At 43.2% G+C, this 26,919-nt stretch overlaps 1 protein-coding gene across 1 annotated transcript in view; it reads left to right on the forward strand.

Moving 5' to 3' along the window:
* TRABD2B (TraB domain containing 2B) overlaps positions 1–26,919 on the forward strand; it is a 303,119-nt gene that overhangs the window by 177,762 nt on the left and 98,438 nt on the right. The window contains exon 4 of the mRNA XM_075711363.1: positions 3,760–3,934. Coding sequence (XP_075567478.1) covers positions 3,760–3,934 — 175 coding nt within the window. The remainder of the gene's footprint in view (positions 1–3,759; positions 3,935–26,919) is intronic.

Below are 26,919 nucleotides of genomic sequence, written 5' to 3' on the forward strand. Positions count from 1 at the left end.
GTAAATAGGAATAGAAAAAAGGAAGAGTTCCAGCTGATTCAGTCTAGCTGATTCATTCTTTTGAACACCTCTGAATGAATGAAATATATTATTGAGTTTCCATGGGAAATATGTAGTGTGTGTGTGTTTATATTTATGTGTGTATATATATGAGTTTGTTGGATTCTCAGAAAACTGCATGGCTTGCAGAGACTGGACAGGAAGAATCTGTTTGTCTCTTGTCATGTGTAACCAATTCAAAGTGAGCACACCCCAGGTGATGGGTAGCACTGTGGTTTTCTGCTGATCCATCTGCTACTCCCCTAGATCAGCAGCAAAATTAGAAGTTAGGATTTTTCAACAGTCACATCATTCACCCCATTATACATTTAAATACTAGTAGCAGTATTCAGCTATTATCAGGAGGTCAGTCCCTCACCCATTGGCACAGCAAATGTCTCAGCCATTCACTCTCAATTCAAAACAACAAATACCTATCATTAAAATGTTAAAATTAATTTTTACACAGAATGGAAACAAAAATATTTGAAAAGAGGGAAGGTACATCCCTCTGGTGCATTCTTCAGCCCATCCTTTTAAAACAACAGATTTTCTTCTTCTCAACCCTTAAATTCTGGCTGCGGTTAACAGCTTCCTAATTGCATGTGACTGTTTCTTGACTTCCTGATCCCTGTCCAGTGGTTAGGAGTCCAAAGGTTTTCCTAAATCAACAGGAGCAGCTGCCTCCTTGAAGCCAGGCATGGTGTATGTCACCAACTGTGGAAAGGAATTGTGATACAGGGAGGAGCGGAGGTGATTAATGGGGCCTGTGTCATAGCTCAGAGTGTGGTTGCACTACTGTGTAAGGGCATACTTACTTCAATCATTTATCTTCTGTCCTCTGCCACACACATGCAGAAACATACGTGCATGTTTTATTTTTGCCAGTGATGGAGCAGTCATTAGAAATACAGGAATGCACAAGGTGTAGCAGGACCTGTAGCTGATGATGTGTCTCTAGAGGTGATGCCTTCATTTGTCTTGTTCCTTGGACAAGCATGAGAAATGTTGACAAAATCCAGTCCTTGGTTTTAAATTTATCTCTCTGCCATTGGCAAACTCCTTCCCACAGAAGAAAAAGAAAGAAAGGGAGGAAAAAAAGGCAAGTAAATGGCTCCATTTTATGGACTGTATTTTAGGCTAGATAAAGAGGAGGAACAAACTGTAGGTTGAATGTGGACATAGGATTGCAAGTGATGGAGTTGCACAAGCTGAAGGAAGGTGCTTTTCTTCTTGGCAAAGAGTCTCTTGGTCGAGGTCTGAACAGAGCTTCTGTCCTTGGGCTATCTAGACCTCCAGCATCAGAGCTCTCCCCTCGTTGGAGCAGGATGCACAAAGCCATTTGATCCCCCAGCATTTCTGCTCCTGCTTTGTGTAAGAGCAGATTGTCCTCACAGGCACCTTGCTTTCCCCAAAGCATCTCAGATGATTCGAGACCTGGTCCCATCAGTTCCCAGCCTTCACTTCTCTTCAGCCAAAAGCTGGGAAGAAGAGACTTCTCTCGTGTGGGTGTTGAGCCTTCAGATGTTGCCAAAAAAAATCTCACCTTCCATTTGAGTCTCTGAAGGCTCCCTTGACTCCTGGCTCAGCTGCATCAACCCATTAAACACAGAGCCTCGGTATAGAGGAGATACAAAGGCTTGTGATATCTGTGTGGACCAACTGATTTGCAGCTTTGCATTGCAGAGATTATAGCAGGAGTAAAATGGCTACTTGTTCCTATGACTTTATTCCTGTAATAAATAAAAATCTCTCCCTGCCTTTCACCAGGAATCGAAGCCACTGCATCCTTTGCTGTGGTAGACAGCAGCATTTTACCTCTCTGATGCCAGCAGGCTTCTCCAGCATCCCTTTGAGACAAATGCACATTCTTGCCAGACATTGAGGCAGCTTCCTCATGTATTAACAGGAAACTGGTGTCTCCAATAGGTCTGGCTTAATGGCACTTATTATTTGTTGAGTGCTGGCAAAGGGCTAAACTGAGAACAAGGTGCAAAGTGCTTGCATGCTCTGAGGAGTTCACAAGATACTCTGGTGAAGCCAAGCCATGCTGGAAAGCCTGGAGGAAGGAATGACTCAGGGTAATGCAATCAAACCCTTAAGGAGGGAGGTCCTGTGAGAAGTACAGTGATTTGGCAAAGCAGGGTGAGAAGTCATTTGGAAAATCAAAGGTCCAGCTGGTCCGCATGGCCCGATAGGCTGGGGCAGGTTACTGTCAGCAGCAGTATTAACTCCAGCCACATGGGATTCCCCGGCTCAGGAGATGTGGTTCTCATTTCTGTCTCACCCAGCTGGGTCCAGCCTTTGGTGGGAATCCAGAGCAAGGCCTAGACTTGTCCTTCTGCATAATGCATGGTGAGAAATCTTTGCTGATTGGTCTCCCACACTTTAGGAGAGTTGTAGATGAGGCTGCAATGAAAAAGCTTTAAGGAGAGCCACTGGGAAGGTGGAAATTAGTTCTTTCCCCAAGACCTTGCTGAAAGCTTTTGGAGAGGCAGTATGAGTGAAGAGGGTGGGAAGAGACAAAAATTGTTGTGATAAAAACATGTGGCCAAGTGGGAGGGTAAGAGGTGGGCTGAAAAACAAAGACTAAAGGCAAGTTTTAGAAAATGAGCACAGGAATTTAGTATAGTAGAAAACCAGAGAAAGAATTAACCAAAGTAACAGAGTCCTTGCAGCAAGTATTTCAGCACAGTAAGTGAGGGATGTTCCCCTTACGGGCTGTGCATGCAATATCATTACCACCGGCTCAGATTAACACTGGAAATCCTGTCAGCTTTACAGGTACCCAGGGACTCAGAAATCTGAATCTGGGTTTTGCAGCTTAAGCTGCTTTCCAGTGGTGAGGCACAGAAAATCACCGGAAGGTGCCTGGGTACTGTTAGTAGTCGTCAAACACAGCCCAGTTACAGCACTTCTCGCTGCAGGGCCCGTAGGCTCCCAAACTCTCATGGTAGACCTTGGACCCTTACCTTGTCAAAACAAGTTGCCTGCCCTAATAATCAGACTTCTGGCTTGTCTGTCCATTATAGCTTGGGTCTTGGCTCATTCCTGGGTCTGCTGCCCTGACTCAAATGGTCCTTGGGGTTTCAACCTTTCTTCTGTGCCTATGAACATCTCTCAGGAATGTTCCAGGAATTTATGTGTTGCAATGCATGGTCTTCTCTGGTGAGACCTAATAGCATCTAAAGCTGCAAGAAAGGTGACAGCGTTTACCCTGTTTACATCTTCCTATGTCTGGATTTGCTAATCTTTCCTACTTTTTTAACTGTTACGTTATTAAAAAGGAGCATATACAAGCCAAATCTTGCAGTCCTTACTCAAGTTCATGGTGACCTTGGCTGAGAACAGATTACAAGACTTGTTCTGGTATTAAATAGCCAATGAACTGTGTTGAACAAGCCAAGAATAAAGGTTTTAGTAACTCACCCAAATGAAACACCTAAAACAACATTCTGCTGAAGGAACACAGAGAAGTCAAAATGAACTTAAGTTTCATTTAGTAAAATACTAGTTTCACTTAAAAAAAAAAAAAAGTGGGTTGGTGTTTTATTCTTTCTTTGTAGAAATCCTAGCAACCTCACAAACTCTCATCCTCTAGTAGTTTTTTGTACGATAGTGATGCTGAGGTGGTTTAAATAAGGCTAGATTAAAACATTCAGTGTTTTGGGAATAACTTAACAACTGTCACCTGAACTACAGTTTCTCTCTCCATTTCAGGTCCCTAACTTCATCAACACAACACTCCCACCCCACGAGCAGGTGACAGCTCAGGAGATAGACAGCTACTTCAGACAGGAGCTCATCTACAAGAGGAACGAGAGGATGGGGAAGAGAGTGATGGCTCTTTTAAGGGAGAACACAGACAAGAGCTTCTTTTTTGCCTTTGGAGCAGGTATGGCATAAATTTTTCTATTTTACTTGATTATTGTGATTGGAAGTAAAGTGTTTTGAATGCTTCAGGATTTTGTCTCTGGTCCTGTGGGAAGATTTCTTAGGGGGCTTCCCCTTGAAGCAAAAAAGCTTTTGTTTGTCTAAAACTGCTTCTAAAATGCAGTGAGTTGGTATATGAGGTGGGTCTGGGTCTAGCCAGGCTGTGGATAGGCTGCACCCTTTGCTTTCCATCCAGTTGTAGGAATGCGAAGCTGTTTTTGCTTTTCTTGCTGTTGTCTTTGTTCCCTTCCCAGCCCAACCTGTGGGCTGCTTGAGTTATGTTCACACCATGGTTGTGTTTGTGGTTGCAGGTGTAGGAGATTGTTGAAGTGCCTTTGAATTTGGAGGTTTAGGTACTGATGGCAGTGACTGTGGGAATACAACCTTGCTGTGGCATAGGCATGTGTGTGTGGCTCAGGGTGCTGGCCTGGGGTTTCAAACTTCTTAGGGTTGCTGTAGTTAGACCTTCTTGATGGGTGACTTAACTACTTTGGTGGTGTGTCTGTACAGACTGGCTGGTTTTGGACCTTGCACAAGTGCATGAGTTATGTGTGTAGCTAAATACCAGCATTTTAAATCACTAAGTAAAAATCCAATGCATCCCTCTGCCTGTTTAAATTCTCTCCATGAAGTCTGCAGAACAAAGATGTCTATAGTAGGTCCGTGAGTCTGCGACAGTACGTGCTACTGTTCTTTTTCTCTCTTTCTTTTATTTTTTTTTTTCTTCTTTCCAATGGAATTCACATTTCTGTGTGATAAGAGTATAAATAATAACTGTTCGGGTCCCAGTTCAGCAGAATTCTGAGTACCGGCTTAAGTGGCTCTTTGAGCTCCCTCAACTTCAAGGCAGCCTGAGATTGTCATTTTGAGAACCGATCTGCTCCTCCTGCTCCCTCTCCTTGACAATTTCTCATTTTTGACAGAACTTTGCTTCTTACCCCATGGCTTTCACTATGAACTTTGGCAACAACTCACCTTTCGCTACTCACTTTGGTGGCAATTTTGATTAAAGACTGCAGGGTTTAGCAGAGATACATGTATTTTGATGTATTTATTTTTTGAGTGTATCCAGACTGAATTTTCCCAAGCTTATTTAATCTCAAGCTTGCCTGATATTTCTGTCTAAGGAGTTTTGCTTAACTGTTTTTACAGTAGGAAGATATATCATGGTGGTTCATAATTGGACAGGGATTCATAAAAAAACAGCTTGTCTAACCCATGTAGCAAGGTTTATCAGAGATTATCAAACATGATGGTTTTAATGTAGTCTCTGGTTTTGGAAGTCCCTTAACCAGTATACAGTGGAGCGGGGAGGATAAACTGGGCATCGTTGTCCACTTGCCCTGCTCTGTAGACACTTTTCCTGAGTATCAGTTACAGAGTGTGGCTTGAGACAAGATCTTGGACTAGATGGGTGATGGATCCAACCCAGTGCAGCTATTTGTATGTGCTAAAAACAGAAATGAAATTAAGCAAATGGATACTAATTACACATTGCTTTCAATAGAAAGTCACGTCTAAGTTGTGGGAGGTTTGAGATTTCATTCCCCATCTCCATTTGAGAGCATCTACCTGAAACTCCTGGGCAGCATCACTTGGGAAAGCTGTCTCATGAAGAGCAAGTCTTTTGTCCTGTAATCTCCATTTTTGGTGATGTTGAAAACCGCCTTTGTCGCTGGGTTATTTCTTTTTCCCAGCACGGACTGTAGCAGGACAGAACAGACACATGCAGCAGTATTTATTGAAAACCAGGGCGTGGGAGATGCCAAGGAAAGCTTTTTGGTTTGGGTTCTTTGTTCCAGCATCCCTTTGGCCTTTCTCACTAAAGCAGGCCATCTCTGCAGGCCATCCCTACTTTAAGTACAATTAATTCCTCCCCTCTTCTCTGGGGTGTTTTTTCCTTTGTACAGTAAGTACTGAGAAAATTATTAATTTTTCAATGCCAAAATTTCTATGTGGCTGAAGTGCAAGCAAGTTCATTTTTTCTTATGATTTAAATACAGTTTTTTCTCCTGAAGGTTTTTGTTGGGTTCTGGTTTGGTTTTGGGGTTTTTTTTTCCCCATGCGCTGAATTATAAGAGTGGCTTTTATTGATACATTTTGTGTTTTGCATTCTTATATCTACTACTTGAATTTTAAGGGGGTTTTTTGGTATGTGCTTGGGTCATGAATTCAAATTGTTTTCTAAAACCCTGAGGGTTTGGTTTTGTTTTTTATAAAAGTGAAGGGTGTTTTTGATGAAAGTTGAGGCTTTCACATATTCCCATGAACTCTGAAGTGTAAAATTTTAGGAATGCACCTTTGGTTAGGACAGGCATGATGAAGTCTGCAGGAGTGTATTTGCTCTCAGAACAGTACAAAAGTGATTTCACTTCATTTAAGATTCTGCATATTTAAGACTAACATGATACAGGGGAAATAATTTGATAAAAATCTTCTGGATAATGTACTTCAAAAGATATCATTCTTATGCTAAGCATGATCTTGGCATTAATCCATTTATTTTGAGGATATTGGAACTAATGAACTAATAGTAATTATATATGTATATTACAAATTGGTTTCCAAATTTCATAATCTCCATCATAGTTTCTGGGAAGGGAAGAATGGGGTAAAACTGTGCTGGCAAATAAAGTTAGGAAAATATGTATTTTCCTAAATAAGAAAATAAGCCTGTTATGAGAAAAGCATCTTGGAAAAACTTCACCAAATGCAATGTTACGGACTGGGCCTGCTGTAGGAGGGAATCCCAAGCCCTGCATGATGATTCATTTGGACTTGGTGGCATCCTGTAACTCCCAGGTATAACTGGAGCCAAGAGGCTTGGGGATGGGGTCTTACCCTAAAAACAGCCCTCCTGAGGCAGAGCCCTGCCTGGTTCCTCCAGTGGTCTCCCCACGGGGAGCCATACTTCGTGGAAACTGCTGTAGTTAGGTTTACCTGGCTTTTGCACAGCTGCATGTAGCAATTGAAGCTCTGTTGCTCTGTTGGGGCACTGTCCTCAGCTTGATTTAAGACCCCAGGGCCATGGATGGGTAGTTCAGTAGTGTCTAAGGCTGAATTAGTATAATGAGCTTGACTAAGCCAGGAGACACCATGCAGGTGTCTTTGCAAATTGCAGTCTGGTTCGGTTCAGCGTATCCTTCTCAATGACTACAGCAGCAAGACATTTTATAGACTCCTCCAGGGGTGTGTACTGCTGGTTAGAACAAAAAAAAAAAAAAAAAACCCAAAGAAACAAACAAACGGAAAAAAAACCCCAGCAAAAAAAATGAAACCCAAACCACACACAGGGGTCACCGTGACCAAAAGTTTACAGGATGAAACCCATGGCTGGCTTTGGCTGTAAACAGCATAATGATATCCTGGCTGCCTCGTGGTGCAGGAGCCCAGTGCTACTGAGCTGGAGGGTGCCGGCGTCTGTCAGCAAAGTGTGGTCGATGTTGTGGGTTTGGACTGGCAGAAATCCCTTCTGGGTTGAAACATGGTAGAGTGTAAAGCCCTGTCCCTGTAACAAAAAATGTACTTTACCATCAGAAAAAACATAGCTCATCCAGCGGAAGCTGAATTCCCACCTGGCTGGATGAAAGCATGTGGCTGGAGGGGAGCGCAGGTGGAGGGAGACATGGCAACTCCTCTCACCAGATCTAAATGACCTCCATGTGAGGCAAGATCCCACACCCTGGTCCCACCAGACCTGGCAGGCCAGGTCACCACTGAAAACATCCCTACTGGTTTCAGATGGAAAAGGATCAAACCCAAGGAAAGGTGCAAGAAATAAAAATTGCTTGGAAACTGGTGCAGAGTGCCACTCAGATACAGCAGGAGTCACCCTGGGAAAAGCGCTGCTGTTTTTCTGAAGAATGCTTATTTCCCAGTAAAGCTGTGGCCATTGGGCTGATTGGAATATACCAGGCAAAATTTAGTTTCCTGTGCAACTCTGCATATTTATGGCCTGGCTATTAGCTATTTTATACATAGAATTTCTACCCTCTTCATCCTGCCTTGCTTTTAAATGAAGGCTGGTCAAAATCATTCAGCTGATAGTTTTTTAGTAGAAAATTGGGCATTTGGAAAAAACACAATTTTTCTGTTTTCTTCTGAAAAAGCAAGTCCACTTCTTGCAGACATTGATCAAAATCCTAAGTGCTTGGGTGTCATTGTTATCCTCTGTAAACTGGGATTCCCAGTTAAACTGTTTTGTTGTGTGCCATTTAGAGCTGAGCCGCAAAGACATCGCGGTGCATTGTAGGAGAGGTGGTTCAGAGTCTGGTCTGTAGCTGAGTACGAGGCCATGACACCTCAAACAGACCAGTCTTGGGGATGAAGGAGTGGTGAGGGGACAGGTATTTGAATATCCATGCAAGCTGAGATAAAACAGTTTTCACATCCACAAAGTGAAGCATTTTTATGCTGTTGAAAGGTACTTTTTCTGTTGCTCCAGTCAGAAGTATCAAACCAAAAAAATTACAGAATTCTAAATGGAGCTCTTCAGTCTTCTGCCATTTTTAAAAATAAAAAGTAGACTTCTCAATAGATTTCCCCCTTCCCTGCCTTCCATGACATTACTCACAGTTTAAATGCATTGGAGCAGTTCAGACTTTTAATTTTTTCCTTTATAAAACACGTAGAAGTGAAAATAGCCATTTATTCTTTCTACTTTCACTTCTTTCTCCTCTCCAAGAAAAATACAGGTTTTGAGTTAAACGGGACCCAGCTCTGTACACTTCATTCTTCTCCTGCCAGGGTTTACCGTATTCAGACTTAATGTGAAAATCTCACCATACCTATATTCACAGTAGCTATACTCTAGTAATGAAACAGCATTTATTGTTTGTGCAGTTAAATGATATTTTTTGGAAAACAGGCATGGTAATTTTTCCCTTTGAATGAATAAAGGTAGCTAAACAGAGTACTTTCAAGTAAAAGTTGGGGGTTTGCTTGGGTTTTGTGTTTTGAAAATCCATCCTGGATTGCTAGGAATTATTCATCCATAATAAGTGAAGCACCTTAGATCTGATATATACAGGCAATTTATAAAGGTCCATTTACAGTCAAGAAAGAGAGACACAGCCAAGAGCACATGGGCTGTTAAAAAGAGTTAATATTTTGGCAACTAAGACTATACACATGAAGTCAATGTTTAAGAAAAAAATCACTCTGGTTTATTTCATTTTTATGGGCAAATAATTTTCAAGTAACACTTATGATAACAGATGGATAAATTTATGTCTGCAGTTAATTTGAACGATAATTTCCTTAGGATGTTTTACTTACTTGCATTTCTTTCTTTCTTTTATGAGAGCTGTCAGTTTTGTAGCTGAGAGCTGGATTTACTGCTTCAGAAATTCGGATGCTGCTCCAGTTCACGATGTTTATTAGCAGCCAAATCAGTAGGCTTTAAGACAGTGGTTTTGGTTATTTAAAATAATAAATATATCATGGAGAATATTCTTTTAGTGCTGAGAGAGTTGAAAGCAAGTACCGTAGCATCTCCTGCAGCAAGAGGGGAATCAAACTGTCTCTGGACCACAGTCCTGTGGTGGAGGAAAGCACATGTTTTCCCACACCACCAGTTCCAGGCAGCCCACTGCGTCTGAGAGGGCAGAGAAGACCCAGGCTGTTGTCCATGGTGTGGTGGAAGCCAGAGCAGGCTGGTGACTGCAGCTCCTAATGAAGTCAGTACATGTTAACGGGGATTGATGTGTGTGAAAGTCAGACCTCTTCTGCTCAGCTGTAGGCTTAGGTGGCTGAGATTAGGTACCTACTTGTTGATGGATTAGGCTTAAATTTCTGAGATATAGGCTCTGTTGTAGGTGTCTGTGCTCCCGTGAAAGTGGAGGAATTCATCCCAGGGCAGGAACAGCAGAAGTAGATTTTGATCCTTTCTGTGCTTGGAAGAGGTGAATTCCCTCCCCATCCTGCAGAGTTTTCTCAGCCAGCATTGGGCAGGCAGTGCAATCAGTAATGATTCTGATCATCATAAATTAGACTGTTAGCCATAATCATAGAGTAGTTTGGGCTGGAAGGGGCCTTTAAAGGTCAACTAGTCCAACTTCCCAAACAATAATGTTACATACTGTTTCCAAAGTCTTTTGTAAGTGTTATCTGGTGGTTCTTCATAATGGCACTCAGAATTGGATTGCACTGTGTTTTCACTAGGGAAGGAGAGAATTGTGCAACTTTTCTATAGGATGGGGTTGGTGTGAGAGCACAGTGAGAATATAAAATCTCCTTTTCCTAGTCCTCAGCTCCAGCTCTTTCCCTTTTGTCTTCTCTACAAAGGATTCCCAAGGGGAATTTCAGCATACATCATTTTAGATACTGGTGACACCAAAGATAGGAACAGGCTCACCCTTCACCTTCTGGAGTGAGTAGGGAGTGACAGACATCTCCAAGGTGACTCAGGTCTTGTGTGGTCTGGATGACCACTGAAATGTGCTTATTTTTCTCCATAAACTAAAAAGTGCCTGGGGAGATACCCAGATGATGCAGCTGCTGTGAACGTGCTTCATCCCATGGCTAAAAAGGTGACCACAACTGAGACGGAACATGATGGTTGTTGAATTTGGGTAGGGGAGGAAGATGGGGGGAGGTAGAGGTGGTATTTTTTTTGTTGTTGTTACTGGAAACCATATTTCTATTCAGTAGTTTGGGAAAGGAAGCTTAAACACAAGTAATTAAAATCCAGAGAGCCTTTGTGAAAGCCATTAGCGCCTGCCACCAGATCTGGCACTCAGGTTCACATATGTTACTCGAAAGTGTTTTTTTCAAAAGGGAAATGCCTTGAGACCGCCATCCAACTGCACACTGATGACTCAGGATTTACAGATGTTGAATATGCAAATAGCTGGTTTGCACTCCCAACTGACGCAATCTCTCCTGCAAATTGGGCACAAAGTTACACCCACTGTTGTGTCACTGAGAATCAACTCAGCCTGGCATCGGAAGTCCAGTCCTTGTCTTCCAGAACTGTGTAGCTCTTTCCCACTTTCAGTCTTTGTCTTGAATCCTCTGTAGAACATAAAAGAAACAAAGGAGGGGGGCGGGCGGGAGGGAGGGAGGGAAGGGAACCAGAAAACACTCACAGGCTGGAATATAAAGAGGCTTTATCCCCTGGGTCAGGCATCCTGGCCCAACACTGATTAGTGGTGCTACTGACATCACTAGCGCAGTTCATCAATGGGTTGTCTCAGTGGAGCAAGAAGTTGGCGACCAGGAGATTGAACTTGGCGAGCCTACAAAAGAGAAGAAAAGGGTGAATTAACAGTTTGCAGATGCTAGAATTCCCTCTGCTCATGTTTATTTGGGCATCCAGATGCTTATAGTGAGGTTGGGCTGTTTTTGTGTATGGACTTTTACTATTAGTTTTTAAGGCAAAGTATCACTTTGCTTTTAAAAATATACTTCCATGCTAATTTTGACCAAAGCCATGTAATTGATTCATTTAAAAGTTTGCATTAAACAGGCAATGCCTGATTCTCTTTTCAGACACTCTGTTGTAAATCAGGAGATACTCCACTGGGGAAAAGCTTGTTCCAAGTGCAAATCCAGCCTGTAGCCTTTTAAAATAAAAATAAAATCTAAAAAAATCGGGTAACTTTTTTTTTATGTACGTTGCTTTTATATCATATGGAGATTTGGAAGCCTCTGAATATTTGCTTTTCACCTGAAACTTAAATCGGCAAAGGGAGAGTGCCTGACTTAGGGAGGCCAAAATAAACGTGCCTGCACTACCCTATTGCGAAAAGGGAACTACCATTCTGAACGCTGATCCCTGTAACTCTGATTTAAGAAAAAACTGCTGTTGTATAACAAGATATAACTCGTAGAAACACAGTATAGCATATGCAGTGGTGAGAGCTGTCTTGAAGCTGCTGTCACCTGTACCAACCAAGGAAGGCAAGAGACATAGCAAGTGAAAGAACAGATTCATGTAATTGGGCTTGCGCTTTGCTTTTTTTCGTGGACCCTTTGGTTCAGTGGAGAATTCATTGTGCTCAGCAGGAAGTCCTGCCTGGCCACTTCTCACCATTGCTTTCATTGTTGCTCCACTGAAGCAGGGTACAGCCCCAGATCCAGGCCTTTATGTTTGCTTGCTGCAGGTATTCAAGTAAATGCTAAAAGCAAGTAAAATGGGCCTTGCAAACTGCAGTGTATACGTTTACCATCTCTGGTGTCATTTGTCCCATGATGAATGGGGAAAGTTGCCTGTACACAGTAGGATTTTGGTTTAAAGAAATGCATACATTAATGTCAGCTCCTCTGGGTCCCTGACATTTTCATATCATATTTATTATTATGCCTGTGCCAAGTTCTACTGTATAACTCTAATTCTGCCTGCCTGTTCTCAAAGAAAAGAAAGTTATATTGGCCCCTCCTGTCCTATAATATAGAGATTTTGGCTATGCCCTTGCTGTGTTTCTCTTCAACTTTTGAGATGTAAAAATGTAGACATAATTCAGGAAACTTTCTCTTTTCAGAACTGTAAAGAATCATGAGAGACTTACACCCAGGGTTAAGCACTCTGCTGAACAGGAATGGGCTTAAACATGGGATGAAATACTCTTTCACCGACACACACATGCAAGAACTTGCTGTGGATCCATAGGCCACCCTGCAAGCTCTCAGGAGATGAGGCAGAGGTCCCATATAGCTCTAGATTTCATAACAAGGGTGTTGAAATCAGTATATGGATGCCAGACAATTCATCACTTTCTGTCCCAAAACTGTCTCATCAGAAAATTCCCAACCAGCTTTAACAGTGCTATTGGGAAGATTTTAAAAGGGCAATGTGGAAAACCCAAAGACTGGCAGTGTTCCTCTAACACTGAGGTTTCTGTGGGATGTTCATGTGAAAAGGCAAACAGGATACAGATTGCAAAGGATCCAAGGATATCTTGTGTCAGCGAGTACCTTTGTGTGCTAACCTGCAGTGATTAAGATGTCTCCACACCTGAGTGTACTTCAGTCACTGCTGCATGTTGTCCCAGAGCAGAAGGGAATTTGGCTACTCAATTTCCTTAAATTCAGAGCCTGGTATGCTAGCACAAATCCTTCAGTAGTGTTTCATGTTAATGCAAGTTGATGGGGTTGACATGGGTTCATGTTTCTTTCTGCTGCCCCTCCTGCCTGGGTGCTTACCTCCAGTGGAGGAGCAAGGATGTGCCAAGGCATCCTAGACCATCACAGCTGCCCTGTCAGAGCCTCAGGCTATTAGAGCAGGAGCTGAAAGGGAACTTAGTAGAGCAAGGAACCAGTTTGTACTGCTCATGTTGTTGGTCTCCTACAGGTTCAAGCCATTTCTGACCAGTTTTAGGGCCAAGCTGTGGGAGGACAGTGTATGGAGAAGAACCAGTGACCTCCTTGATGGACTGGAAAGATAGGGCATGGCTGCTGGCTAGAGTTAGTTGTTTTGCAAAAGTAGAGGTGAAACTGAAAGCCTTAAAAAGCCTGGCTGTAAATTATGTGGATTTCTTGAGGATTTTTAGTGGTATGGAAACTGGGACTGGAAATCTCATTAAACTGGGCGTTCTTGTGAGAGTTCCAGGTTTTCTTGGTCCTGGTTATGCCAGGAATACCATCAGAGCAAACTCACTGAGAAAGGATTTATGGATTTGGGAACAGATCCTATTCTCACTGAATTAATGGTAGTTCTGCAACTGACATCAAGGTGACTGGTGTGCGCACCTGGGTAAGACAGCATTTATTTGTCATTCCAGTTCTTTAATCTAGGCTGCTACTTTCACATTACTGGAAAACATCAATACCCTCTTTATAAGCCTATTAAATCCCAGTTCCATTGTTATTTTCTCTGGTAGATCAGAAGAGACTTGTCAAGGAAAAGAAAACATGTGTGTGATATACCTGTGCCCAAAAAAAATATTTAAATATCAGAAATGTAAAGTGAAGATAGAATTACTTAGAGAGGCAGAAGGGAAATAATTAGAACTCCAGCCAGCATGAAGAGATGTCATAAACTTTAGTTATTCACCTCTCGTAGACATTCAAAACACAAACTCTGCCACTGTTCAGCAATTTTATAGAGGCCTGTAGAAAGCAGCAGAGGTCTGTTGGACAAAATTGCTCTGGTGGCAACTAAGACTGGGCTCAAACCCAAGTCCAATATCTAAGCTGCCATTTGAAATTGAAAAAAGTTTGGGTTCATGCCTGAATCTCGTCTCCCTTTCTGGTCTGTGCAATAGACCTAATGAAACCCTGAGCCTGGACTTGACTGATGGGGAGTGAGAAGCAACTCCAATCTGTAGAGAATGTTGCTGTTTCAAATTGGTTTCTAAAAAGATTACTAACAAAATTTGAAAATATGGGAATTTTTAGCAAAAATGGAGAACACTTGTGCACTGGTACTGGGGTGCTGCGTTTTGTAGAAGCTCCAGAGCTGTGGCTGCTGGAAGCCCAAAGGTGGCTGGCTTGGAAGTAGCCCCAGCGGTCTAGCTCTTGGTAGACCAGTTTGCTAAAGAGTTGTGAACTGAAAAATAGTAAAATAGGGTTTCAGAACTACCAGGCTTTATTCCTATCGACTTCCAGGCAGGCAGTGGGAAAGAGGAGGCAAGTGAATAAGCAAAAAGCCAGATGAATCAGTCTTGGAACTTCTGTTTTTCAAAAGATACTCAATGAGACATATCCAATGCTTTGGTTTTGATAAACTGTTATTCATCAACAGAAAATTATTCTCCCAGAAAACTTCCAAGCACCTTTTTAATCTAAACACAACATTTTGGTGGAGCTCAGTTTTGAATCTATCCCTGGTAGAAAAGTGAAATCTCCATCATTTTCAAGAAGTAGTGTTGCAGGACTGAAACCTATGTGACTCGTATCTAAAATAAATAACTTGAGTATTTTTAGTATTTTCCTGTACTTTATTATGGGAAATACCATAAATAGTGAGGTTTGCAAACTTTTAAAAATTTTATTTATACACTGAAGGTAACTGGAGAGAAAAATCAAATGCCACCACTGGGTTAACTCAGTATGAAATTCAGCACCAGTTTTCAGTATTTATACAGAATTCACATTCACTTTGCGTTTTTCCTTGAGGTGTTTGAGGTACAGTGAAACTGCTGTGAGGTTCTTATCACTTAGCAATCTGGTCTGGTTCCAGTTGAAAATTTTTTAGTACCTCTCAGTGGGAGGATTTGTTTAAAAGGAACAGAAATCTGCCAAAGAAATAAAGACTTCATTATTGATATTAATGCTATTTTTAATCTGGTTTCCTAAGGAAATGAGGCTTAAGCAATCACGGTGTTTGTGAGTATGCGTGTGTGTATATAGGTGTGTGTGACTATGTCTTTCCCCCTCGTAAATTTTTCATCTGTTGGCTCATTATAACCAAACTTCACAGATGGCTAGAGTCTCCAAGATAATAAGTTCTTGCATGCTTCATGAAAATAAGTGATTAGATAGAAGAAAAAGAAAGCTATAGTGCTCATCCGCTGAAAGAGCACAGCATGAGCTCAGCTTTTATTAGATCTCAGAAAATCCCAATGGGAGAGGGAGGTGAGACACATCTCCATAGGCAGCTGTACTTTATTGGTTCCTCTGCATGCAGGAGGATGTGGTGTGTAGTCCATATATCAGTCGTGGCATGGTTTGAATGGAACAATGATGTTTAGAGTAATTAGTTATTACCTAGAGTATCTGAGGAGCCACATGTTACCTCTGGGCTGCCCGCTAATGAGGTGTTCATTCTCAAGGCCAGAGCAGTATCAAGGAGCAGGTTTGTAAATGTGACCGAGGCATGGCTCCAGGAACTCTCTATAAGCCTAATGAATCGTGAGCACTCAAACTGTGCAGTCTCACTACTGCTAATTGGTCAAGTGTGCTATCAACCATGCCCAAAAATGTTCTTAAGTAGCCAAGGGGTGAAAAGAGCATCAGAAATTCTTATGAGTCCAGGAGGCAGCCCGGGGCAGCATTCCTGTGTGCAGAGTTCAGGAACACTTTCCCCAGACTGAAGGTCATTCCTTTGAGAGCCAAAACAGCTCACTGGCAATGAGGAACAAAATTAAGAAACAAAGGAAAGAGTAAAGCACGACCTGGAGGAAGGTGGTTTTGCAGCATCAGCTTATCAGACAAGGGGATGGTTGTCACTTAGCAGTTGGAGAAGATGCTCAGAAAACATTGTGATGAGGACAGTACTTGAAACCTTTCCAGAGCAAAATACAGATGGGGATCAGAAAAGCCAAGCCAGAGTTAGTTCTTAATTCTATTTTTTTTTTTTTTTCTGGTGATTGAAAATTATGTATCTAGTATCTTGGTAACAGTGATAACTGTTAGGGTGGGACTCTCCCTCTTGAACTCTAGGTGTCCAAAAGTACAGTGCATCTTCTGTGTAAGATCATCAGGTTCCTCTCAAACCCTCAGAGGACAAATCCTCCCACTTATCTCAGATGCATATTTTAAGATGGAAGGAATTGCTCTCTGGAGACATCTTTCCACTGACTACAGAGGGAACCTAGAAGACTGGCCTTCAACAGATGCCTGACTTTCAGATGAGTGGGATTAATTCAACCCTGAGAGCAGGAGTCAAGAATTCAGGGTGTTTTGTCCTTACCTCTACCTGACCTTGAGCAAGCTGCTCAGCGTACTAAGAGCTCTCTGAGCAATGTTTTGCATTGCTGCCAATGGAGGAGCCTTATTAGTCCTCAGGAAAAATTGCAAGCAAAGACTGACACAGGAGTGCTTTCCATCATGCCTTGGAGAGTACCTTGGCATGGACTCTAGGGCAAAAGAAAGCCCTCTGCCACCAGCTCTGGAAAACTCATCTGGGGACAGGTTTCATTGTTGTGGGAGGAGGAGAGCTGTAAATCCCTGTAGCAGTGTGCAACTTCTGCATCCTATTGTTTGATACGGTTGAAGCCCAAGGTTGGCCAACCATTTTGTTCACCATTCAGATCCCACTGTGAACCACAGCGCTCAGAGCAAACTGTCCATCTTTGTGATTGCACAGAAGAGATGGATTCAGACATGCAGAAGTGTAAAGCATTTCCCTCTTTCCTCACCTCTAGGCTGTAGGGAGAGAAGGCCACTTTGGTGCGAGCGCAGTCATTCGCAAGCCTGACCTGCCTGGAGCTGTGCAAAGGAAACAACCACTGACGAGAGAGCAGGCTCTTGTTTATGTTCATCACGGACTTTTATCCCTTTTGCAAGGGAAGAAGCAAGCAGTCAAAATCAAAAAATTGTTTTGACATACCATGTGTCTGATTTTCTCACTGTTCTCTTAAAGCAGCAACCAAGCCAAATGTGTAAGTGCTGTCAATGAGGAGTGATTCAGACCTGGAGACCCTTTGAAATAGCTTTCTGTCGTGGTTTAGCCGAAACCAGGACACTTTCTGATGTAACTTGTATTTTTGAATGCAAGACATGGAGAAAAATAGAAAGGTGCAGGGAGTGGGGGGTGGTGTTCTGTTTTTTTAGTATTATGGAGAGACTCACCAGACAGTTTCCCCTGTTCGGCCACTCAATGAGTCTGTAGTATTTGTTCAGCATCTCTCTGAAACACCAGCATCTTACAAGTTGTCTTCCTGAATTTACATTCCCAGTTCAATCGTCTCCCACACAATAAAAGCTCCACTGTTGGCTTGCCTTTAACTTATGTTCTGCACAGTGCTCCTGTCAAAAGGGAGCCCTTCCTCCTAGCATTTTTGTTTTTCTTAATACCTGCCAATCACCCCCCTTGCCTTTGCCCAAAGTTTGTTGTCTTTGCAGTTGGTCACAGCGTGAGCTACCAAAAACCTCGCTGAGCTTGACGGGGTATTCTGTTAGCCTAACCCTAACACATGATCTTCCACCTCCACGGCACACAAAGGGCCTTTTCACCGGCCCACCACAGCTCGAGGATTTCATTTCATGTGTTACAATTAATCTGTATTTATTGCCACTTATCTTAAATGGCTAACAATATCAAGAGTTTAAAAAGTGCTTTTAATGTCAAACTGGGTCAATTAAAACTCTACTTAAAATATTTGCAAAACTTCTAGCCTGAAAGTTGCCCCCTCAGTCTGCTGTTAACCAAAATGTTTTAAATAAATACACGCAGCTTGAGGAGACTGACATTTGGTAAAATTCCCCTTGATATTTTAGTAGAATCCAGGATTAATTTCCTTGTTCCTACATTAACTTGCTTTTTTTATAAACGGAGAAAAATGGATAATGTTTAGATAGTTATAAATATTTGAAACATTGTTTTGGTCAATTAAAAAAAAGCCAGGAGATAGCCTCAAAACTTTTAAGGCCAGAAGAGACCATTAGATTGATCAATGTGATCTCCTGGAATTTCATCCTGTTCTTCTGTGGACCCTAATAGCATGTGTTAAACTCTGAGCTTCAAACCATGGGCCACAAGTAACAATTCTATTTCTTTTAAACTCCTTTAGTGTTGTGCGTGGGCACAGGAAATAAAATACTAGAACATAAAATATTAAAAAGTTAAATAATGAAAGAGCAGCTTTTACTAGTGTATGTTGGGTTTTGCTGAAGGTTGAAGATGGCTGGAGGAATCCACTTTTTCCCCTTCCAGAAAAGCTCACAGTTTTGCCTTGAACTGTCTTTTCTTTAAAAAAAAAAAAAAAAAAAGAAAAGAAAAAAAAAACCCAAAACACAAAACAAGCCTCAGTTTGCAGGATGGCCTTAATATCTTATGTGAAATAAGTGCTGGTGTACTGCCCATGAGAACACTAAATTCTTACGTAGTTCAGCCAAGGTTGCACGGTGTTAGGATAGTAACACACATGACAAGGAGAGGTCTCAAGAGGGGACCGCTAGGTAGGGCTTAGTTGTGTTAGATGCAGTAGATGCACAGAGTAAGTGAGATCCCAGGCTAGGGGAATTAACTACCTAAACTAAAGGTCTGTTCACATGGAGCTATTTGGACTTTAATCTCTGATCCTCAAACACTTACACTTTCCATGAGCAGAGACATTAATGAAGCTTGGTTTCCTATGGTTTTAGGTCATTTGCTTGGATTCCCAGCAGTCTAATAAAGTTTGAACTGTAGCTGAGACATTTCTGTTAATTAGGGTGTTCACATTATCTTTATGGGTCTCTGATGTCCCTAATAAGGCTCACCCTGCAACTTTTCTTTCCGCAGGAGAGATCGGTGAGTCTCTATCCAGCCATCTGTTTTCATAAAATATATAAGAAAGGACTGTCTTGGAGACAGCTCTGCTTCTGTCTAATAGTTTTGAAATTTGCCCATGGGTTCAGAATATTTCAGGGGAGATCATAAAAACAAAAGCTTATGCACAAAGGGACAGCAGGATCCTGTAAGCCTGGTGTTCTTTGGAAACAAGGTTAAAATAAAGTTGTCATATTTATGCTGTGTAAATATTGCACAACTTGAGGTCACCAAATGGTTTTGATAATTTCTTTAGTCATTTCTTCTTGTAGAATATTTAATTGAACAAATCTGGCCTTCTCAAATGATCTGTAAGTCCATTTTTATGGTTAGGGATGGAAACACATCTTGAAGAATTGCTTTTGTGTAAGGAAAAAAAATGAAAAAATATTTTTTGCTGTTTGCCCTCCTTACGAAGAGTGTGATTATGTCAATTTGGAGCAAAGCAATTGTTCTTTGGTATCAGTGTTCTAATGAATGCAATGATATTGGCTTCTGGATGTGCTTTTATTGCTCATTAGTTGTTCTATTTGTTACTCTTTTTGGTTTTGTTTTTAATCTTAGTCACTTTATCAGGAAGCCAAGTGATGCTGATGACTAATTGCATCCCAAGAATGGCAAATAGCATGAAGCTGACAGCTTGCAAACAAGTCATAGACTGAAATCTCTTCACATAAAATTTTCCTTTTCTAAACGCTTGTGAGCAGGAATACTGTTAGTTTCATAGAATCATAGAATGCTTTGGGTTGGAAGGAACCTTTAGAGGTCATCTAGCCCAACACCCCTGCCATGAGCAGGGACAGCTTTAACCAGATCAGGTTGCTCAGAGCCCCATCCAACCTGACCTTGAATGTTGCCAGGGATGGGGCCTCCACCGCCTCTCTGGGCAACCTGTTCCAGTGCTTGACCACCCTCATTGTCAAAAACTTCTTTCTAATGTCTAGTCTAAATCTATTCTTCTTTAGTTTAAATCCGTTATTCCTTGTCCTGTCACAACAGGCCTTGTTAAAAAGATTCTCCCCATCTTTCCTGTAGGCCCCCTTTATGTATTGGAAGGTCGCAATAAGGTCTCCTCACAGCCTTCCCTTCTCTAGGCTGAACAAGCCCAACTTTCTCAGCCTGGCCTCATAGGAGAGGTGTTCCAGCCCTCGGATCATTTTTGTGGCCCTCTTCCGGACCCGCTCCAGCAGGTCCATGTCCTTCTTGTGCTGAGGGCCCCAGAGCTGGATGCAGTACTCCAGATGAGGTCTCACCAGAGCAGAGTAGAGGGGCAGAATCACCTCCCTCGACCTGCTGGCCACACTTCTTTTGATGCAGCCCAGGATACGGTTGGCTTTCTGGGCTGCAAGCGCCCATTGCCGGCTCATGTCCAGCTTTTCATCCACCAGTACCCTCAAGTCCTTGTCTGCAGGGCTGCTCTCAATCTCTTCATCCCCCAACCTGTACTGATACCGGGGGTTGCCCCGTCCCAGGTACAGGACCTTGCACTTGGCCTTGTTGAACCTCATGAGGTTCACACAGGCCCACCTCTCCAGCTTGTCCAGGTCCCTCTGGATGACATCTCGTCCTCCTGATGTGTCAACCGCACCACTCAGCTTGGTGTCATCTGCAAACTTGCTGAGGGTGCACTCGATCCCACTGTCTGTGTCATTGATGAAGATGTTAAATAGCACCGGTCCCAGTATGGACCCCTGAGGGACCCCACTTGTCACCAGTCTCCATGTGGACATCGAGCCATTGACCACGACTCTCTGAATGCGACCATCCAGCCAATTCCTTATCCACTGAACAGTCCACCCATCAAATCCATATCTCTCCAATTTAGAGAGAAGGATGTTGTGGGGGACTGTGTCGAACGCTTTACAGAAATCCAAGTAGATGACATCCACTGCTTTTCCCTTGTCCACTGATGCAGTTATTCCTTCATAGAAAGCCACTAGGTTGGTCAGGCAGGACTTGCCCTAGGTGAATCCGTGCTGGCTGTCTTGAATCACCTCCCTGTCCTCCATGTGCTTAAGCATATCTTCTAGGAGGATCTGTTCCATGATCTTCCCAGGCACAGAGGTGAGGCTGACAGGTCGACAGTTCCCAGGGTCCTCCTTTCTTCCCTTTTTAAAAATGGGCACAACATTCCCCTTTTTCCAGTCAGCAGGCACTTCACCGGACTGCCATGACTTTTCAAATATCATGGAGAGTGGCTTGGCAACTACATCAGCCAATTCCCTCAGGACTCTCGGATGCATCTCATCAGGTCCCATAGACTTGTGTATATTGAGGTTCTTCAGGTGGTCTCGAACCTGATCTTCCCTTACAGTGGGAGGGGCTTTACCCCCCTGGTCCCCATCTTTTGGTCCATCGATTCAGGAGGGGTGAGGAGAGAAGTTGCCAGTGAAGACCGAGGCAAAGAAGTTGAGTACCTCAGCCTTCTCCTCGTCCGTTGATACAAGTTCGCCTTTCTTGTTCATCAAGGGGGGTACACTCTTTTTAACCTTCCTTTTCTGGTTGATATACCTGTAGAAGCCCTTCTTGTTATTCTTTATGTCCCTTGCCAAATTCAGCTCCATCCTTGCCTTGGCCTTCCTGACCTCCTCCTTACACAACCGGGCTGTTTCCCTGTATTCCCCCCAGGACACCTGTCCCTGCTTCCACTGCCTGTGCAGTTCCCTCTTACTCTTTAGTTTGACCAGCAGGTCTCAACTCAGCCATGGTGGTCTCTTCCCTTCCTTGCCTGATTTTTTACACTTGGGTTCTGATAGCTCTTGTGCTCCATGGAAGGTGTCCTTAAAGATCTGCCAACTCTGTTCCGTTCCCCTGTCCCTGAGGACCGTCTCCCAGGGGGTCCTTCTGACTAACTCCTTGAAGAGCTGGAAGTTTGCTTTCCTAAAATTTAGGGTCCTGACTGCACTCCTCGCTTTTCCCATGTCCCTCAGGAGCGTGAATTCCACCAATGCGTGATCACTGCAGCCCAAGCTGCCTCCAGTCTTAACATCACTGATGAGCTCAGTTGCATTGGTGACTATCAGATCCAGTATCGCGTCCCCTCGGGTAGGTGTGTCTGTTACCTGGCTTAGGAAGTTGTCGTCTATGCATTCCAGGAATCTCCTGGATTGCCTACAGCTCGCCGTGTTGCTTTTCCAGCAAATGTCGGGGTGGTTGAAGTCCCCCAGCAGGACAAGAGTCTGCAAGCGCGAAGCCTCCCGGAGCTGGAGGAAGAAGGCTTCGTCAGCAGGCTACCATTGATCAGGCGGCCTGTAGTAGACACCAATCACAAGGTTCCCTTTGTTGCCTCTGTCTCCGACTCTTACCCATAAGCTTTGACCTGCACGTGGCTATTCTTCAGGGACAGCTCTTCACACTGTATTGATTTCTTTACATAGAGGGCAACACCTCCGCCCCTCCTTCCTCGCCTGTCCCTTCTGAAGAGCCTGTAGCCATCAATAGCCACATTCCAGTCGTGGGATTCGTCCCACCAGGTTTCGGTTGTGGCAATCAGGTCATAGCTGTCTAGTAGCACAGCAGCTTCCAGCTCCTCCTGTTTGTTCCCCATGCTGCATGCATTTGTGTAGAGGCATTTCATCTGGGCTGTTGGCCGTGTCACCTTCTTAGCGGAACATCCCTTGTTTCCCTCGGGGTGTTTCACGAAGGTTTCCTTGTGAGCTCTAACTATCTCAGGAGCCCCTGGCTCATCTCTGCCAGACTTCCGACTGTGCTGCAGTGTCCCCATCATGCCTCTGCACAACAGGTTGAGGGCTCACAGTAGCACCCCGTCCCTCTAACCATTGCGTACCATCCCACAGCTTGTCACAGGCAAGCCTGGTATGTTCCCCCTCCCCCTTTCCCATTACTGCTTTTCATCCCCAAATTACTGAGTCCTGTCAGCCTGGTTTCATATGTGTGCCATGGAGCTGTACACGGCCCTGATTCATTTATATTCTCCTCTTTGGATCTGACAAAAATATGTCTCTTGATAAGGTCAGGTCTGAGATCTTTTTGAAGACCGTTGCCTTTGGCAATGTTAACCAAGGCCCTGACAGTCTCTTATCCTGGACAAGGAATACTGCCTTAGACTGACTGTTCAAATATCTCGGTTTCTCAAAGCGCCATTTGAAGAATGTGTGTTAATATTCAGAGCTTTCTTGTGTGGAGGTACCAAAGTGCTCTGGCCAGCTTCACGGGAGGCCAGTGATGACAGGCTGAGAAGCGTTAACAACAGGGAGGTGAAAACTCTGAAATTTGGTGGCAGTGTGCAGTAAGGGAGGAAACTAGTTGCAGTTTCCCATCAGATGGACTAGCCTGGCTCTAAGCATCTCTGCTAGGAACATTTGAACCCATAGGCTAATTTTCCTTGAATTTGATGGAAGGTGGAAGTTCATGTGGTTATGTTCCTATTTGGAAAGAGGTGGCTTTGGCAAGAAGAGGAAGCTTCTGTTAATGTTCCCATTCAGGTAAAGACTGTGATGGAAACTCAAGCTTACTCCTTACTAGGTATCAGAAAAGGAGCTCATTCTCCAAACACAGATCTGTAGGAAAACACACTTTGCTAGTTCCCCTGATCAGGAAAAAACTTGTATTTAAATGCTATTTTCTAGTAAACTTAAGTGCTTAGGATTCTGCAGGCTCTCAGTTCCTCATCTGCTTCCACTGGATCCAGAGAATGAAATAAGGAGGCTTTGCCAAAATTTGGCTGAAACGAAGGAGACACTTGATTGAGTCTCATGAAGGAGCTGGCAGAGAGCAGGTTGGGTACCAGTCCAGTATGGCATGGGCACCAGTCTAGTATTAACAAAATACAAACACAGTTGTACTGAAAATCTCTTCCTTCTGGGTGAGAAAGAGAAATAAATACAGGAAAATAAAACTCAAGTCTTAAAAGGGAAGGGGCTTTGAAGTGCAGTCTAGTTACAGCCTTGGATCACTGTAACTGTGGGAAAATGTGATGAGACAGTGTACCCAAGCACATTTGTGCTTTTTTTTTTTTTGGGGGGGGTGGGGGGTGGTGGGGGTGGTAATTCTGCACTGTTGTGCATAAGCAGGCAATGATGGATTGTACCAGAGTTCTGTGCATCGTATTGAAGAGAGCTGGATTTAATTGTCCTGTGTTTATTGTACAAAAGGAATGAATTATGAGCCACTTTACAGCATCTACAGTGAAAGTGATTATCAGCACTGCTCCTTGCCAGAGATATAACTCTGTCAAGCAGACTCCCTCCTCTCATGGGTTCCTCAGAAAAACCTCGTGAATTTGCCGTCTCCTGCCAGTGAAAGCTCAGGGTGAAACACAAAACCAAAAGCTGCCAATAGCTATATATTCAGTTCAGATGTTGTAGGAACTTTTTTTTTTTTTTAAATTTTATTTTCCTCCCCCCTCCCCTGAGTGGAAGACCAGTCAGGATTTTTGGAGCATGCAACTGAAATAGTGCAGCAGAGTGTTTTCCCAGTTGGTTGCCCTTTTGATTTTGTAGGTGAGCTGTGTGGTTGAGAAGACTTGGCTGTTGGCTGTAATTAGCTTTGACCAAGGCTCATGCACACTTACAGTACAATTGGTTGTGATGCTATGGAAAGGCGTCCTTCACCCCCACGCACCCAACTGTATCTCACAGCTGTTTTCACACTGCTCCTCCCTGCAATATGCAGATAACCCCAGAAACAGGTTTAAGCTGAGGTGGATGTATAAAAGGAATGTTATGAGCTCTGCCTCTGAGACTGCACAATAACTCATCTGCAGAAGAGCAGGGAGTTCTGCTCTTTTTGTTTCCTACTGACTACTACAGTATAATAAAGGACAGTGGGATGAATTGCAGGGACCAGAACATTGCCTGCCAGAAAGATATTTTGGGGGGATGCTCCCCAGTGTTGCAGAACAGCAGCTGCCAGGGAAGATTTTGTGTTAGGGTTTGGTTAGATCTGCAGAACTATTTTCAGTACCTTCAAGAGGGCTGGCTCTCACTGTGTGCTTTGGGGAGCTATGGGTCCTGTCCCCTCTGCTAGTAGGTTTTTTGTGCTGCCTTGCTAACAAACATGAGATTCCTGTGTGCTCACTGATACTCTTATGCCTGGGGTAGCCCAGATAAACAAGTGAAACAGCACACACATAGAGATAACAATGTGCAAACTCTTACAAATGGGTGCCTTTCTGCACCCCTCCACATGAACAGGCCTCACATGGATTTATCTACAGGTCTACAATTGCCAGAAAGTCTGTTCTTGAAAAGAAGAAGAAAAAGGGAAAAAAAAAGAAAACAAAACTGTAAAAAGGTCTGGCCTCTAATGGCACTACCAGGTAGCATGTGCAATTCATTTAACTGTGAGTCTACGAATGTGTTAGCTCATAGCTGTGGTAACACTCATGGCAGCAGTCCCCAGGCTGAAAACTGTCCTGCTAATTAATAACAGCTAAGAACAGAGGTTATGTGGAGTGTCATAGCGACAGGTCATGAATTAGGAGAGGAGCATTTGTGGTCACTTCTTCCGTATGCAGAGAATTATTTTTGAAACAATTCCCTGTGTAGCTGTGCTCATGCATTTTGGAAAATCAGCTGTTTAATGCACAAACCAGTGATGAGTCTTTCACTTCTTCCACTGTCATTCAATTGATTTATTTGCAGTCCTTTGACTGTAAGTCAGAGGAGTATCAGCTGCAACAAACAGAAAATTTAGGAAAAAGGACTTGGAAATTCACCTTATGTTTTGTGGACTGAAAAGACTGCCTGAACATTGAACAGAGTGGCTGGGAAAAGTTGTGGAGTTAAATGGCTGGATGAGCCTTGCATGGGACTGGCAGTTGTGGGTGGCCACTTGTCCATTATCCAGAAGTGGGCCAGAGTCTCCTGGGATGAGCCGGATGACAATCTTGTGATAAAATGGTCCTTCACTCCAGAATACCAATTCATGGTGGTTTTTTGTAGGAATATAAGGGACAGGTGGTTCGGGGGGAAGGGGGGAAACCACAGCACAGTAGGATCAGTATTTTACACAGTGAGACTTTTCACCTTTTCCTTTGCAAATAGTTGTTTTCCTGGTGGCTGCTAGATTCATTTGGGATGTGGGAAACAGTTGTTCATGTCCATTCCTGATTCTTGAGTTAACGCAAGAAATTGAGTGTTTGATTTGCTTTTGGAGTAATTACTGCAGGAGGAGGACAGTGATGGGTGGAGCTATCCCCAAGAAGAGCTATTCCAGAAGCATTATCCCATAGCAGCATATGGCACATTACCTATCACGGCCAATTTAATTGGATGGCATTGCTCTTCTTAGGATTCAGTACATTCTCCAAGGGCTAGATTTTCAAATACCAAAAATCTTAAGACAGTTTGGCTCTTTAGTCAAATAGAAGTTAAGTGCTTGGTAACCAGAGCCTCTGCTGAGGGCTGGATTTTCAAAAGGCCTAAGCCCTTAGACAGCAGTTTTGAAAACCTGGCTGAATTTCAGTGCAAGTCTGGCTTTAGAAGCCTTTTATATCTTCACTGAGCACAAAGGGACAGGCTGTCTTGTAAGTTCATGCCTTCATTAGGAAGAATCGAATCCTATTGATTTCAGCATGCATTATGGCTGGATCAGACCTCTTCAGCGTGTGACCTGTTAGCACCATACTTAAAAGCACTGCCATGGCAACAAGGGCAGCAACCCCAATGGCAGAGGAATGGGAAATGGCACGAGGTGAAGAAGGGACATCCTCTTCTCATTGACGGAGATTTCCCCATAATAGGAAAAGAGGAGAAAAAAGCTTGATAAGTCAAGAGGCTTGATTCATAAGTGAACTTACTCTAAAGTAAACACAATGCCGTATGTGTCTCATTTGCCAGTGAGGTCAT

The sequence above is a fragment of the Pelecanus crispus genome, chromosome 5 (assembly GCF_030463565.1).
Source record: "Pelecanus crispus isolate bPelCri1 chromosome 5, bPelCri1.pri, whole genome shotgun sequence".
NCBI lineage: Eukaryota > Metazoa > Chordata > Aves > Pelecaniformes > Pelecanidae > Pelecanus > Pelecanus crispus.